This window comes from Camelina sativa, chromosome 17 (genome assembly GCF_000633955.1).
Source record: "Camelina sativa cultivar DH55 chromosome 17, Cs, whole genome shotgun sequence".
NCBI lineage: Eukaryota > Viridiplantae > Streptophyta > Magnoliopsida > Brassicales > Brassicaceae > Camelina > Camelina sativa.
The window spans coordinates 6,001,012-6,018,402 of NC_025701.1; the positions used below are offsets into that span (position 1 = coordinate 6,001,012).

The 17,391-nt window shown below is 35.1% G+C and overlaps 4 protein-coding genes across 5 annotated transcripts; 2 read left to right on the forward strand and 2 right to left on the reverse strand.

Annotated features, from left to right (window-relative positions):
• Positions 6-1,780, forward strand: LOC104755592 (cytochrome P450 71B28-like). The gene is made up of 2 exons (XM_010477998.2): positions 6-980; positions 1,061-1,780. Exons 1-2 carry the CDS (start codon positions 99-101, stop codon positions 1,646-1,648), a joined length of 1,470 nt encoding a protein of 489 aa, XP_010476300.1. The 5' UTR covers positions 6-98; the 3' UTR covers positions 1,649-1,780.
• On the reverse strand, positions 1,915-5,967 carry LOC104755593 (protein GLE1). Of its 2 annotated transcripts, XM_010478000.2 has the most exons (16): positions 5,742-5,954; positions 5,505-5,525; positions 5,237-5,401; positions 4,969-5,133; positions 4,746-4,857; positions 4,513-4,661; positions 4,221-4,383; positions 3,953-4,136; positions 3,715-3,824; positions 3,563-3,633; positions 3,218-3,299; positions 2,979-3,044; positions 2,804-2,887; positions 2,652-2,720; positions 2,430-2,561; positions 2,047-2,337 (listed from the first exon to the last, which is right to left on the reverse strand). In XM_010478000.2, coding segments are annotated over exons 2-16 (1,845 nt in total). In that variant the 5' UTR covers positions 5,507-5,525; positions 5,742-5,954. The 2 variants fall into 2 exon arrangements, with proteins under 2 accessions (XP_010476301.1, XP_010476302.1); XM_010477999.2 differs by having other exon boundaries at positions 1,915-2,337; positions 5,505-5,967.
• Positions 7,545-11,083, forward strand: LOC104755594. The gene is made up of 4 exons (XM_010478001.2): positions 7,545-8,024; positions 9,547-9,794; positions 9,885-10,405; positions 10,493-11,083. Exons 1-4 carry the CDS (start codon positions 7,563-7,565, stop codon positions 10,939-10,941), a joined length of 1,680 nt encoding a protein of 559 aa, XP_010476303.1. The 5' UTR covers positions 7,545-7,562; the 3' UTR covers positions 10,942-11,083.
• Positions 14,315-16,649, reverse strand: LOC104755595 (cytochrome P450 86B1-like). The gene has a single exon (XM_010478002.2). It carries the CDS (start codon positions 16,452-16,454, stop codon positions 14,844-14,846), a length of 1,611 nt encoding a protein of 536 aa, XP_010476304.1. The 5' UTR covers positions 16,455-16,649; the 3' UTR covers positions 14,315-14,843.

The window sequence follows — 17,391 nt, forward strand, 5'->3', positions numbered from 1 at the left end:
GACCTTTAAAAAGAATACGTATAGAAAGTGTAACACTGAAATACGAAACCAAGAGGAGAAAACCGAACAACAAAAGAAACAGAGACAGAGCCACAAAAATGTTAATCTTCTTCATTTTTCTCTTCCTCGTACTACCCCTTATCTTAATCTTCTTTAAACCTTCGAAATGGAAGCTTCCTCCTGGCCCAAGGAAGCTCCCGATCATCGGAAACTTACACCAACGCCGAGAATTAAACCCCAGGAATCGTCGTGATCTCTCCGATAAGTACGGACCAGTGGTGCTCCTCCGATACGGATTTGTACCCGTGGTGGTGATCTCGTCCAAGGAAGCAGCAGAGGAAGTTCTCAAGATCCACGATCTTGACTGTTGTAGCCGACCGGAGACAGCCGGGACCAGAAGGATCGCTTACAACTTCAAAGACGTCGGATTCGCACCTTACGGTGAAGAATGGAGAGCGATGAGGAAGCTCTTGGTGATCGAGCTTTTCAGCTCGAAGAAACTTCAATCTTGTAGGTATATCAGAGAGGAAGAGAACGACTTGTGTGTCAAGAAACTCTCTGTTTTTGCTACGACACGATCTCCGGTGAAACTTGACAAAACCCTTTTCACTCTTGTCGGAAATATAGTGTGTAGGATCGGGTTCGGGCTAAATCTCCGTGAGTGTGAGTTCGTTGATGAAGATAGCATAGTTGATCTTGTGGAAAAGTCTGAAGTGGTCATAAGGGAGTCTATGTTCTCTGATCTCTTTCCCGGAAGAATCGGTAGACTCATCGAGTGGATCTCTGGTCAGAACAAGAGATTGAACAATCTTTTCTCGGAACTAGACACTTTCTTTCAGAATATTCTCGATGATCATCTTAATAAGCCTGAAAGAGAGAGCTCTGATATTATTGACGTGATGATCGATATGATGAAGAAGCAAGAGAGAAATGGAGATTCTTTCAAGCTCACCACTGATCATCTCAAAGGGATGATCTCGGTAAATATATAATGTTTCAAGTTGTCTTATTTAATCTTGCAACACACCGTTCGTGACTTAGTGTTTTGTTTCTATGTCAGGATATATTCCTAGCAGGGGTTAGTACAAGTGCTACCACATTGGTATGGGCAATGACCGAGCTGATCAGAAACCCAAGAGTGATGAAGAAAGTGCAAGACGAGATTCGGACGACACTTGGTGACAAGAAGGAGAGAATCACAGAAGAAGATCTAAGCCAACTTGACTACTTTAAGCTCATGGTCAAGGAGATATACAGGTTACATCCAGCAGCTCCGCTTTTGCTCCCAAGAGAGGCATTGTCTCATATCAAGGTCCAAGGATACGATATCCCTCCAAAAACACGCATCATTATCAACGCTTATGCGATTGCACGTGATCCAAAACAATGGGAAAATCCAGATGAGTTCAACCCTGATAGGTTTCTCAACTGTTCCATAGATTACAGGGGACTCAACTTTGAGCTTATACCGTTTGGATCTGGTAGGAGAATTTGTCCAGGGATGACGATGGGAAACACACTTGTTGAATTGGGATTGCTGAACTTGCTTTACTTCTTTGATTGGGGATTGCTGGAGAAGGAAGAAGCCAAGGAGATCATCACCGGAAATGAAGTTGCTCTTGACCTCGTTCAAGTTCTTCACCATTAAATATATGGTTTAATTTGGCTATGTAATGTTAGTACTACATTAAGAGTAGTTATGAAATATGTCCAATAGTACACTTTCTCTTGCTTTCTCGACAGTTCCGTATATTACAGAGGACTAAACTTTGAGCTTTAACCCTTTGGCTCTGGTAGAAGAATGCTTTTAAAATAGAACCGATCAGTCTCGGGATACAAAACAACTCTTGAACTCGTTCGAATTCTTTAATACTACAGTAGACCTGAAATGAAAACAAAAGTACTCTTTGACAGTGAAAGAAGAAGAAAGCTTCTTGTATTTTGATTTTTCAAAGATTGGTTTGACAAATGTGATTAGAGATGTTACAACAGTGTAATAAAAATTGAGAAAGGTACAGTATTTTATCTAGCCAATGATACATCAAATCAATAGTAGTTGTCTCTGTAATTATTCCTCTGGTAATATTGATTGTTATTCTGCGGACGATCTAACTCAGCAGTATACTCTGTCGACAGGAGACTCGCCTGCATAGTTCTTCCTTCAGGTTCCTTGAGATACATTTTGTCATCCAAGTACGCCATGATATCGGCTATGATCGGTTGTAGATCCTTCGTGTCCTTTTTCGCCCTCAACCTCTGCAAGAAATGCTCTCTCACAACATTCACAACTTTCACAAACTGCGATTTGTACCGCTGATGAAGACCAAACCCCGCCGTCTACACACACAAAAACAGATATCATCAGTTATGATTTGAAGGCGGTTTATTTTATTTACAATCAGCAATTGAAATCGGTGCTTTCTAAGGACCTGGAGAAAGGCGTTTAAGGCTGTTGCAGTAACTCTGTTGTTGGCTGAGATTTTGTTAAGGAACCTGGCTAACCAAGCCCATCCATGTTCTATCCCATGAATGTTAGTAGCATTGCCACCTCGAATATCGGTCTGTAATTATCAGACAAACAAAAAATAATCACATTACACGACTATAGAAATGGCAATGCATAAGAGCTAGTTCATAAAAGAGGCAAAAACCTGGACTAGTGCACCGTAGAGCCTCATTATGGAACTTAGGCGTTCATATGCTTCTGAATCCCAAGCTGTCTGGATTTATTAGAAATGATTATTAAGAAAAGCAGAGGTCACTAACAATTGTGTCGAAATAATTTTTAAAGAAGGTCAGGTACCTGTGAGTTTACAATATGCTTTGGGACAGTGTAAATGCAAGCTTTGTGGAATTCAGCAAGAATAATATCCATAGCTTGTGGAAACTGTGGGCATTAATGGTAGATGATATTCAATAACAGTAACAAGTACAAGAATCCACCGTAAAATATTGAAAATCAAAAGCAGATTTTGTACCTGCGAGGTGACGTAAACAATGACGTAGCTGCATGCAAATGGGTTTGGGTTTCGGCCAGAGACCATCTGAAAGAATCAGCAAAACAATAATGTCATCCGTCTCAGTTTTTCAATCACAGAGTCCAGAAGTCAGAAGATAATCCAACATATGAACATAACAATTTTTGTCATTTTCAACATCGAACAGTACAATATGAAATTACAGTACAATGCTTGACTGAGCAGACATAAAAAGTTACCTTCTTCGCAAAAGTTGCAATACTGATAGATACCGGACAACTAGGGTCTTTAAATATTTTGACAATTTCATTGATTTTCGCACTGCAAAAAGCCCAAGCCAGAAATAGTTAAACACAAGGAAGAATTAACCAAACTCCATGAGGGACGCCTAAGCAAGGTTATACCAAATGCTTTAAAATTGACATTTTCACAAGTAAAACAAGATTCCCAGAATAAAAAGCTAAAAAAAGATAGGCATATACCATTAGAGGAGAAAAGCAAAGCTACAATGGAATGTAAAAGATGTTCTTAACCTTGTCAAGGCGAAAAATTGACAGATTACAGGCAGAAACCGTGAACCATACCTTACATTATCTTTTACCCCACTTATTTGCTTGATCACCCTTGCAATATGTCTTTCAAAACTGCTAAAGTCCTACAAAAAGTAAAAACACACATAACTTGTGAGCAAATATGGATGATAATACAGATTTAAACGTAAGAAATGGATAGGTACCTGATTTGAACTTGATTTTAGCGATTGGTTCATTGCTCCTAACTCTTCAAGCTTCTTCAATCTGTGCTTCTCCAATGTCAAAGCACTTTCTGCAGCTTGGATTGATTTACCTTAAACAATTATAAAAATGAACAGTACAAGAAATGAGATCACAAATTTACAATCTTCAATATGAGAAAGAGAGAACAACCACAGAAACGTAGAAGAAAACTATGTAATATAATAGAAGATAACTAACCCCCAGCTTGAGCATTCGATGTAGCTGAACTACCAGCAACACTAATTCTCTCTGTCACAGCCTTCTCTTCTGCAAGTTTTTGTTCGGCAGCTTTGCGATCTGCTTCTTCCTTTTCAGCTACTTCTTTGGCTGCCTTTCTCTCAACTTCTTTCTTTGCTTCTTCAGCTCTGCTTTTTGCTAACATCTAATATAAACAAAAGATAAAGAGTTTAAGCAAACTGAGTAGCCGAAGGAGAACAAACAAATTGTTCAATCAACAAACACATACCTCAGCCTCTACACGAGCTTTTTCTTGACGTGTTCTCTCTTCTTGATGAGCCCTTTCTCTCCTCCTGGCTTCCTCCTCGCTCCTTATTTTTCTTTCTTCTATTTGCGATTTAATTTTATGTTCACGTTGGATTGCAGTCAGATGGGTATCAAGTGCTTCAGCGCTAAAAAACAATAACAAGAAAAACTCATTATTTCCAAAAATTTGGAGACATAAGAAGAAAGTAAATCACAGCCTATGAACTAAATTGACAAGAAAATGTAATCCTGAAACTAGAATGCCAGTATCTTACACTTTACGCTGATATTGAAGATCAAGTTTCCGTTCTACTTCTTTTCGAGTTTCACTGTACTTTTCAACCCGGGCTATTGCAGAGCGCGACGTTTCAATCTCATTCATTATTTCCGTTTCAACAACAGTTACTTGATTCCTAATGTCGTCCTGGTACCAAGAGATCCAATCAATTAGTTAAGTACACCAATCGAAATAAAACATTCAACAATAGGGTACCTTAATTCTACCCACCTTAATTTCGGTTTGGTGGTTGTTATTCACATCATATAGGGCACTCTCAGCCAGACCCATCTTATTCATCATATACTCAGGTTCATGGTCAAACTCATCATCAGATTCATCACTGTAAGAGCAACAAATAAAAAAAAAACCAACAATAGTATCAAACAACACTCAATACGACTTTCTCAGTTTTGAAACAACAAGCTAGCAAGAACGAATTGGTGGTGATTACCTCAAGTATTCATCACAGGTAAAACGTCTCCCTACTGTACAGATTTGACTATAATCTTTGTCTTCTTCTTCTTCTTCTTCCTCTTCACTCTCTTCATCTTCATCATCACTCTCCATCTCATCTTCTGATACATGCATTACAAATCCTCCACCACTCCTTCCCATCCTATTAACACGCCAACGAACATCAAAAACAATCTATACTTCTAAATCAATGCAGAGCTCTAGAATGAACTCAAACACAGATCAAAAGAGAGAGATATATATACCGTGAGGTTGAGTTAGTAATTGGCTGGGGAAACTTTGAAAAGGCATTGAGCTTCTTTTCAACAGACTCGATCGCAGATACTAAGCTATGGAAATTCCAGTTAGGCTCAGGATCAATACTAATCCCATCAACGTTTCTTGGACAACGTGGTTCCAAAACTATTCCCCTGCAAAAAGAAAAGCAAAATTCGAAATCAAAATCTCAGTAAAATCACAAAAACTTTATGAAATTCGAAGGAACCCATTAAAGAAGAGAGAGAGAGAGCTTACATTATACAAATCTGCGATGCTCTGATTTAAAAACAAAACAAAAACAATTACACAATCCGTGAGATTCCTAGATAAACCCTAAACCCCTCTTTCAATACAATACAACAACAAAACAAGTTGGTTCACTCATAGGATCGCTTGAATTATTATTATATTCATTGCTTCCACAAAGAGATCGTCTCTGGCTTCTTTCTCTCTCTCTCTCGGAGGAGCGATAAAGACGAACTCATGCCTTACCTTAAACTAAACTATCTGAGTCGACGAATCCTGCATCAACCGTTCTAAACTTTAACTAGAATGCGAGGCTTTTTTTATACGCAATTGGGACGTAGCGTAAACCCAACGCTCCTATGTTTTAGAATTTGATTTTAACAATTTAACCCCAAAAAAAAAAAAACGGAAACTTTAGGATCAGTGAATTGGAAATAACGAACCAAAACCCAGACAAGAGAGGATCGCGTCGTTTCTTTCTAATGAACCCTACGATTGGGAAACGACGACGTTTAGATGATAAGTTAGATTAAAGAGAAACCCGACCGGTTATCTATAACCGTCGGTTTAAATCAGATCGCTTCAAGAAGTCTCGTATAATATAGTTTCATAGGAGTTTATTAAAAAAAAAAAATCGTGTGTTAAGGACAAACACCAAAAAAGGAGTAATTTACTTTTGGATGTGTTGTAGGTTAAAACTTGAACGGGTCGTTTGAGTTGAGTCCAACGCTTTTAAGTCTCTCTTAACTAGTGATTTTGAGAAAAAGTGTAGTGGAATTCATAATTACGAGAGAGTAATTGTTGTATCTTGGAAACAAAACTTTACATTCAAAATTTCAAAGTTATAGTATATATTTCGACTTTTTAATTTGTACATTTTTTCCCATGACTCTTTTACTCTTTTTCTTTGGGTCACATGTTATAAATTATAAATAATAGCTGCAAATAATCTTTTTTTTCTAGTATTTTATAGTAAAATTAAATATGGTCTAGCAATCTTGCAAAAACTAACGATTCTTCACACATAAGGTTTATAATTTTTACTGTAAAGTGAAAAAAAAAACTGAAAAAGATTATTTTCGATTATTTGAATTTATAATGAATCGTTCGTTGATCTCGTAACTAGAATGGAAGGATTTTTAATTACAAACTTGTAGGTAAGTACAATGCTTTATTTTTTGTTTTTTTTTTTTGGTTTTACATGAAACAGCTCAGGTGAAATAGTTGTAATACAGCTCAGGTAAATAAATGACATTAAATTATTTATATAAATAAGTAAAGAGATTCAGATAGTTGGTAAAGCATTTGGTTTTTTGGGTACGTACACATTAAACGCATATATATCAACTACATTAGTTGACAATATAACAAACACTGTTGAAAAAAATGGAAAGTTATCGACTCTCGACAAAGCATTCTAGATTCTAATTGACAAACTTCATACTACTATAATTCATTATTACATTTTAATCCTGATTTAGTTGTTACACTAATGGTGATCAGTTGACAAAAAAGAATGTGTAGGCGTGACTGATATTTGTCATTAAATTGTTCTTCCTTCATAATTAATGATGAAAATTGATAGAATCGAGGAAATTACCTTGATAGTATAATAGTTTCTCTCATTTTATTCATTAGCCTTTAACCTTATATTTATATAATGTTAACTTGACTAGCAAATTCTTTACATATATATTCAGTATTGGTAAATTTACTTATTTAAAAAAGAAAAAAAAATTTACTTATTTGATAATAGAAGAATATTACACAAATATTAATTATCCATTTAACTTGATCTTGTAATCTATGAGATTTCCTAAGAAAAATCCTGCTCATTAAGTGGATGCCAATTCGAGTCGAGATATATATTTTTGCAGGCGTGAAAAAGGCTTTTTATGATATATCAGATACGTTAGAGGGGAACTAATATTAAAGTGAGAATAAAAAACATACCGTATTGTTAATGATATATGAATAGTAAAGGAAGAACAATTTTATGACAGAGACATTAATTTACTCATCCTCAACCCTCTCTCTATCTCTCTATAAATAAGACTATTTGTCAATATGATTCTCCAACACACAAACAACTTCGTAAAAGAAATGACTACAAAAGAGCCAAAACGCATGTTCAACATTTTCCCATTCTTCTGTTTCTTCTTCTCATTCATTGCACAACAGACCGTCCCAAACATGGCTTATCCCCTCTCCACGAGCTCCCGTTGGATCGTCGACGAGAAAGGTCAACGGGTAAAGCTCGTGTGTGCGAACTGGCCATCCCACCTCCAGCCTGTTGTAGCGGAAGGGCTTAGCAAACAACCGGTGGATGCAGTGGCCAAGAAGATAGTGGATATGGGTTTCAATTGTGTTAGGTTAACTTGGCCGTTGGATTTGATGACTAATGAGACATTGGCTAATAATGTCACAGTGAGACACTCCTTTCAAAGCCTTGGTCTTAATGATGATATTGTTGGCTTCCAAACTAACAACCCCTCCATTATTGATCTCTCCCTGATTGAAGCTTACAAGGTACATTGACTCTTATAATATCTCTAGTTTCTTGATTCTAAATATTACTAGTACATTTCATTTATAATTTCTCTTTTGGGCCATTATCATTGTGTGGTTTATCTTTTTCTTTTTATTTTCTAGTTGTTACATTGCCATTTGAATTTGACCACCAACAAATTTAGCGGGACAGAGATTGAATTCTCTCATGCAAATATTGAAAATATGTTTTCTGAACATGTATATTTTTAGGAAGATTATTTAAATATTTAGTGCACCTGCAAGATATCGTACGTATGTATGTATAGACATAGATATTTTTTAAAAAAAAGAGGCATATGCATAGATATACACGTGCACGTCAGTACATCCTTTACATGTGTCATGTGAATATATAAACAACTTTTCTAATTACACATAAACAAAATTTAATAGTAGTTGTTTTATATATTAGTATATTTGATCAGTATATATCTAAAGTAGTTATATTTCCATGATATATCGTTCGACTTTACATCTTTCATATGAAACTAAATGAGATGACTACAATATCCTCCACCCAATAGACTAAACATTTATCGTCTGCAAGAAATTACGAAAAATTGGTCCTCATGAACCTTACGCATGTGAATTATATCTTTATATATATATATATATATATAAATATAACTTTGATTTTTTCTTTTAAAAAACTATAATTATTCGTATAAAGTTTTAAACTAGTAAGGCATATAGGTGGTAGATGGACTTATGTTTAAAACTTTTAGGGAAAGATATCTTTACATTAAAAATGTATCTGTTCAACTAATTTTTAAAGTCCAAAACAATTATTCATTTTTAAAAGAATTGATAGAAAGAACAATGTTCCAAGTTTCAATGTTGCTTATCAAACAACGACACGTATTGAAAATGTAGAAGAACCAATCTGGCTAAAGAACACGTCAACTCTTCAAGGAAAAATTTACATATACAAAATCCATAATCAATTTTTAGTTGGGGTTTGGTTGGGAATTGTTATAATTAAATAAATCTTAGTTAAAACAAAATTTCTGAAAAGAGAAAAACATAATATTCTTGTACGGTCTATGCTTGAGATATGTCATTAGTCAATTTCTTAATTAAAATTTGTTTGGTAGTGGGTAAATGTGAAGTTAATGTTTAACTCCACAACACATAACACTCGTGACGTTTGTTTGGCATTTTTCCTTTTCTGCGCAAATAAACTAAGTCTATTTCTCAAGGACTTGTTCTGTCCGTAATGGTATATATTTTGCATCTGTATAATCGATACTTATTGCATACATGATTGTTTTTTTTGTTGCAAATGAACAAGTGTACCACTTGTGAACGATGTCGATATGATGAGTCTTTGTTCCTGATTTTCAAGGGATATATATCACATGTCATAACACTTTTAATAAATCCACGTCATAAAACTAAAACCAGCAATCTTAACCGAAACCGCAATCTTGTAATAGAAAGAAGTGAAATTGAAATGTGAATGATGATATAATCTTTCTTTTCCTTTTTTTTTGTTCTGCAGATGGTAGTTACTACATTAGGAAACAATAACGTGATGGTGATATTAGACAACCACCTAACCAAACCAGGGTGGTGCTGCGACAACAATGACGGTAACGGTTTCTTCGGTGACCAGTTCTTCGATCCCACCGTATGGGTTACCGCTTTGAAGAAAATGGCGGGGACATTCGACGGTGTCTCTAATGTCGTTGGCATGAGTCTAAGGAATGAACTTAGAGGGCCTAAACAAAACGTTAACGATTGGTTCAAGTACGGTAACATTATTATTTAGTCTATGCGCGTACGTACGTACTATTCTGATTAGAAGCTGATTTAATTTTGTATTAATGTGTACGTAAGCTATATGCAACAAGGAGCGGAAGCAGTTCATTCAGCAAACAAGAATGTACTTGTGATTCTTTCCGGTCTCAGCTTCGACTCCGACCTTTCCTTTGTTAGGTCTCGACCCGTAAAACTATCATTCACCGGTAAACTCGTCTTCGAGCTCCATTGGTATGCTTTCAGTGATGGAAACTCGTGGGCGACCAATAACCCTAACGATATGTGCGGTCGGGTCCTAAACCGGATAGGAAATGGTGGCGGTTATCTCCTAAACCAAGGCTTTCCGTTGTTCCTCAGTGAATTTGGTATAGATGAAAGAGGAGGAAACGCTGCTGATGACCGTTATATTGGGTGTTTAACCGGTTGGGCTGCTGAAAATGACCTCGATTGGTCGCTTTGGGCTCTTACTGGAAGCTATTACTTAAGACAAGGTGTGGTTGGGATGATTGAGTATTATGGTGTGTTGGATTCTGATTGGATTAGTGTTCGGAACTCAAGTTTCTTGCAACAAATCTCTCTTCTTCAATCTCCGCTTCAAGGTGCATGCATATACCACAAAAATTTATTAAAAGTTCAGTTTTTATATAACATTTATGTTTAATTATTAAATTGATTTGGTTTACTAGGACCGGGCCCTCGAACCGATGCTTACAATCTGGTTTTCCATCCTTTAACCGGACTATGCATGGTACGATCTCTCAATGACAAGACAATGATGCTTACTCTTGGACCGTGCAACAGTTCCGAACCATGGAGCTACACTAAACAAGCACTAAGAATCAAAGACCAGTCTTTGTGTTTACAGAGCAACGGACCAAATAACCCGGTTACGATGACTCGAACGAGCTGCTCGACATCCAGTTCGAAATGGCAGACCGTCTCAGCCTCTAGGATGCACCTATCTTCAACAGCAAGTAACAATACTTCTCTTTGCCTTGACGTAGATGCAACCAACAATAACGTGGTGGCTAATGCTTGCAAGTGTCTGAGCAAAGACAGCTCGTGTGAGCCAATGAGCCAGTGGTTTAAAATCATTAAAGCCACAAGGCCACTGAAGGGGATCGAGTTTGCATAAAGAGATGTTGTAAAGCACTTGCCTTACTATAACTAATTAGAAATTTAATTTAGTGAACAAATATAATTTTTAAATTACAAATCTTTTGTTTTATATTATAAAATTGCTTGATTTATCATTTGTTTTAAGTAAAACTAGGTATGGGCGGATTGATGTATTATGTTAATTAAATTTAATTAATTTAATAATTATAAAGTATGAGAATATTTTTAGAAATATGCCTATTTCACCTATTCATTTTCAAAAGTATCAATTTTTAAATAGGCAAAATTATAAAGTATTATAAGATATTATTAGATAGTAACTACTACTTAGAGACTCGATCCAAATATTTATAAGGTTTTGAAACGTTTTTAAAAAGAGGTATTTGCGCAAATGTCCCTAGGTTTTTTTTTTTGGATCGGATCTATAAGTTTATGGTACAAGTCACAAGTGTGAATGATACTTTTGTCTGTTTTGGAAATTAACAAAGTGTGCATTCAGTTTTTTGTGTTTATGATAATATTTTGTACACTTTCTTCATGATAATTTGGATGTGCAAGGCTCAATATGTGCTTTCAGATTTTCCCCTATTATTGAACACATTAAATCCACTGATCTGAAATTGGTTTTGAGAAAAACTGAAAATTCATTAGAATCAACTATATCATGAACCATTTATTCATTGAAGTAAGAGAGACATGTTTGGATACATGTGGAAAATAAAACACAATTGTATGTTGGATCACAAAAACTAAATATAATGATGAGTATACTAAAAAAAATGTATTACAATTTTTTTGGAGGTAAGAGAGAATTAAGAAAAATTAATTTAATAATTGTATTACAATAGTTTATTTCATTCAAACATTGCATACTTTTACAAATAAAATAAATATGTAAGAGATAATCAAACATCTAGATAAAGAATAAAGATGATTTCTTTAGCTTGATTATCTTATTGTGCAATGATCAAAAAAAATTTTGTATAGCCATCAATTTTTTTATTATATTATATTTGTTCACCAAAATCACACAAACAGATTAAAATCGCAAAATAGATAGATTAAGTTGGAGAAAATCACAAAAGAAAAAAAAAAAAAACCCATACATCAACTTATTTCTTCAACCAAAGTCTCATACCCAGAACAACAAAAAACCGACTTACTTAAATACTCGGGTGATCTGCGCTTTGAGCATCGCGAGCCAAGTTTTATCTTCATCACCGGCGCTGCCTCCGCCTCCGCCACCTCCGGAACACCATCTTCCTCTTTCTTACCCATCTTGAGAATCTCTTTTCCCATGCCCACGTCCGATGACAAATCAAAAAAAAAATTTAGGTTTGAATTTTCTATTTTGTATTTAAGATTTTATAGTTTTGAGGGAGTAAAATTTAGTATTTAGAGTTTAGGATTTAAAATTTAGTTATATACTAAAAAAATATTGTTTAATATAAACAACAAAAAATAGTATTTTTGCAAAAGGATATAGTAAAAAAGGTATTTGTGCAAATGTCATTAGTTTTATTTAGTATTTTTGACCATTCAAAATAAAACAAATATATTGTAAATAATTAAAATGAATATTTACTATGATATTCAAAAATTCAGTTTAAGTTGTCCATATAAACTAACTAGATAAGGACCCGTCCGATGTGCGGGTTTAAAGTTTTGTAGATAAAATTAAATTTAATAAAAATATATTAAAATTTATTGTACAGTATTTATAAAAAAAAAATTGCTATATAACGTACTGATTTATATCCATATACATATACAAATTTTTTATGTATGTTACCATTAAAAGTGTATTTTTTACAATTGTATGTTACAAATATATTATTTACCACCACCTAGAAGATGTCTATATGAACATTTTGGCTCAAAAAGTGTTGGCTCAACAAATATTTTGAATAAAAAAGTGTTGGCTCAAAAAACATTTTGAATAAAAAAAATTACATCGCAAAAGTGTATAACTAACCATGGAAAGAACATTGGTTCTGCCCTCGTTCCTTATGGAGAGAACCTTGCGTCCAACCTCCTCCTCCCCCACTTTCCTTCCTGAGGGAGATAACCTTGCGTTCAACCTCCTCCACAATCGAGAGAACCTCGGCTCTGCCCTCTTCCTGTGTGGAAAGAACATGTTCATTTATTTTAGCTATCTCAAAGTGACTTGCTCCAGCAACCAACGAAACTAAAGGCCCTTTTCTAACATCACAAAATATTTGGATAGTAACTAATGTTAAATTTCTCAATGTATTCATGGAAGTTTCTTTGACACACCATGATGTAGCCCCTGTCTCCAAGCTCCTATGGATCTATCAACGATGATTTATGTTTTTCCAATTTAACTATATTTGTTGTAAGCTTGTGTTTGATTAACATATTTTATCCAACCATTAGGTTGATGACCTTCTCCTCTTTATCTCTTTTTGAGATTGAACGAATGGTAACAATTATGTTTGCTCAAAAAAAGGATCAATGACCAACCAATCAAGGTCGAGAAATTAGGAAAAAATTAATTTGAGATAATTAAAAAAAATAGAAAATTATAAGCACGGTATTATATGAATCTCAAATAATTCAAAGATGAAAATATAAATTAAATAAAACAATCTAAAACTTAAAATACAGTATATTAGAAAAAGAAGATGCATATATTAATCTTCCTTTTTTTTTGGTCAAAATGTTAATCTTACCTACTCCATACTGATTAAAGAGAAAGTATGAGTATATTTTAAAAATTTTTAAAAAATAAGGAAAATTTGTCTTCATTTAAAAAGGTTTCACCAATTGAACAAAGTTAAAAGTAATATTTTTGAATAAATTATTTTGTTAGATGAATAATATGAGACGATTTATGTTTATATAGAAGTGATTATTTACATTTTTTAGAATTAATAATGTTATGTATATTTTCCTTTATCTATTTTCTAGTTTTTTGTAGAATTAATAGCTTAAAATAAAAATAAGTAAATAATTTTATAATTTCAAATAAAAACAATTATATATGATTAGTCTCCTTAAAATAATTAAAAACTGCTTAATTTTTGTAAATTTTTTTGATAATTATCTTTTTACATTATTAATATTATTTAAAACAATTTTTTTATTTTTTTTGTATCTGAAATTTCCTATGAAATATTAACTTTTACACATGTCAAAATCTCATATTAGTAATTTGACACGTGTTACTATCTGGTGAGTTACTAATTTTAAGAACCAAACTTTATATAATAAGATACATAAACTAAAAGAGAATATTTAGTTTTTACGCTTTTCATGAAAATCTGGATGTTCAGGATGTGGAGGCTGCGGTTCCGGAGGTAAAACAATTAGACCTTGTTTGGTATGATCAAGGAAAAAAACTTGCTCGTTAATCTATAGAAAACACTACTTGAGGAGTAAATTGACGTATCTGAAGAAACGGGGTAAATCCGTAAATAATAAAACTCATGAGGAGTAAAAAACAATAACACAAAAATTCGTCTTCCAGATCACCACCACCGTCGAGGCGGCCGTGGCATAGCTTCAATCCAACGCCGATAAAAAGCCAGATCAATCGATGGTGGCGACGGGTCAACACGCGACTCGTGAATTCGACGCGCATCAATAGCTGAAGATGCTACCGGAAGCAATCGTCGAAAAGACTCTCTCCTAATCCTTTCCTTAGAAGTTTTTTGTTAATCAATTAGATTGAATTATCTGAGTTTAGGATTTGTTCTTACATTATCTTTGACCAATGCATCTTTCTGTGACAATGCAATGTGTTGTGCTATGAGTTTGTGGAATGATCTTAAAGTCTTTTTAAGGCTTAGGTGGTAGAAAAGGTGAAGATTGTTACATTGTGGTTTTGGATACTAAACATGAAAAAGTCTTTATCTTTTTGCAAACCCTTCTACAGGGGAACATGACTTGAGTACCTTAGTCTTGAATGTGTATCTTCTTCTCTTCCAGGGACTTTGGCGAGATGGTTACCTTGAGACCGTGTTTCATGTACAAGGTTGTTGTAACTCTGGGGACAACGACATGATCTTTAACAACTTTGATTGAGTATCTCAACAAGACTGAAGCTGCTACTGTCTTCATTTGTAGGTAAGCAAATGTTTTACCTAAACATAGCCTTGGTCCAGCGTTAAACACAACGTATTTGAATTGGTCATCGCTTACAAAGTTCCCTGCTTGGATCCATCTCTCTGGTTTGAACGATTCACAGTCTTTTCCCCAGATGGATTCTGTTCTTCCCATGGCGTAAGTTGCAAAGTAAACCATTGAACCTTTACGTATGAAAGTCCCATCGGGGAAAACATCGTCTTCAGTGGCTTGTTTCATTTCCATTGGTATTGGAGGGTAAAGTCTCATGGTTTCTGAAAGTGCTGCTTGTAGATACACCATGTCGTTTAGTTCTTTGACCGTGAAGAGACTCTCGTTTTTGCTTGTTTCTTGATGATCATTCCCTCGCTTTTTCAATATTTCTCTAATCTCACGGATGATTTTGTTTTCAACTTCTTGGTGTTTCTGTATCACCCAGAAGAACCATGTAAGTGCAACTGAACTCGTGTCTCTTCCTGCTAAGATGAAACTTGTGCAGAACTGTCTAAAGAATTTGATAGTGGAAGGATCTTTTTCATCAGTCTTCTTGTGACTTTCTACCTCAATAATCCTTGAGAGGACATCGGATCTGTTACCTAACGTTTTTTCCTCCTTGATCTTGCAGATACGATCCACAACTATCTTGTCGACAAACTCATGAACAACCTCGACAGCTTTCCTGAGACTTTTCTCATACCCGAGGTCCAGGAACCTCAGGGACTTCCATATAAAAGGAGGAATCATGAATCTAAACAGTGTAGACTCTGTTGCTTCTTCAAAAGCTTTAGCAAAGGGAACAAGGGGAAGGTCAGAATCCAGAGTTCCAGGGTCATCACCTAGACCTGCGATGCAGATGTTGTCAAATGTCAAGCGCAAGAGCACATCTTGGAGGTCGAAAGCCTCTTGTGACTTTGCGAAACTCTCCATCACCTTCAACAGCTTCTCCCTTACCAAGTCTTGTGTTGTCTTAAAGGAATGCTCCACGAACCGTGTTGAATGCATTTCGGTTATGATGATCCGTCGTTGCTCCTTCCAAGACTCAGCGTCAGCATTGAAGATACCATCCTCGAGCAGATCACTGAACCGGTCTCTAAAGAAGGTACCTTTGGGGAAGTTCTTGAAATTAGTCTTGAGCATGTACTCGACATTCGCAGGGACACAAGTCACAGCTCCAGAAGACCCACTAAGCCACATTCCGTTATAGAGAAATGTACCTTGGCATTTTGTTAAACACCTTGTGACCCAACTATAGACTTCATCCCTGTGAAAGAAGAATTCTGGAGTGATTCCAAACACTGGCCATATCGTTGGTCCCTTCTTTTTGGTTATCTTCTCACGCAGGCAACAGAAAACAAAGAGTCCCAACAATGCCAGAGAAACATCGGAAAAACAGAGATGATTATAAACCCTCTCTGTTAAAGACATGGAAGACGTTTGAGACATTGATAGTTAATCTCACTGAAATATCTCTGTTTTTGTACTTGTGGTCAGATGGAAAGTTATTGTTTGATGTGAAAGTGTAACAAGTATATGAATAAGTATTTTTATCATGCGTTTTCTGTTTTGGCTTAAGAACTCCACTTTTGTTGCAATCCTCAGGCACAGACAGTTAGCTTTGAGGAATTTTTAGTCAATTTTAATTGAAGATGAAGTTTCTTGTGGGACACGAAACGTTAATGTTCGTGCTAACGCAAATTGTATGTTTGGCAAAATGCGTCGTTATAAACGCCCAAAAAATGCTATCAAAAATGCAAAATTTGCGTTCATGTCTTTGGTGACACCACCTTATAAATTGTATCAAACTCACCAAAAGATGCAAAACTCTGGAAATTTGGACTTAGCTCACATACTACAAAAGGTCACATACTACAAAATGTGGGCATGGGCCTCAAATATCTAAACCCAAGTTCTGTTTTTTTCCTGGGCAGTTTGGATTTGAATGGAATATGTTGGTGAAACTTGTTTTGGAAACAATGCTTCCTTGTGGGAGAATCAGAAAAGACTGGGGCTTATACTTGCTACTAGTGCTGGGCACGGGACGGGTACCCTTGAATTTTCTCCGACCTTTTACTCGTCCCAACCCTAACGGGTAACAGAAAAAATTTACTCATACTCGACCCTTAAATAACGGGTACCCGGTAAAAAATAGTTGACCCTTTACTCGTCCCGACCCTTTATTATTACCTGGAAAACGAGTACCCGATAAAAAAATGTTAATAATCGCAATAATAGTTTTATCTTTTGAAATCCAAAAAATGAAAAATTCATAAATTTATGCAATATATAGTTCCAAAATTATAAAATTACGAATTTTGAAAATAAAAATAATATATTAATTCAGTTAGGCTAAGTTGAACTTAGGTTTTAACTCTAACTCTAT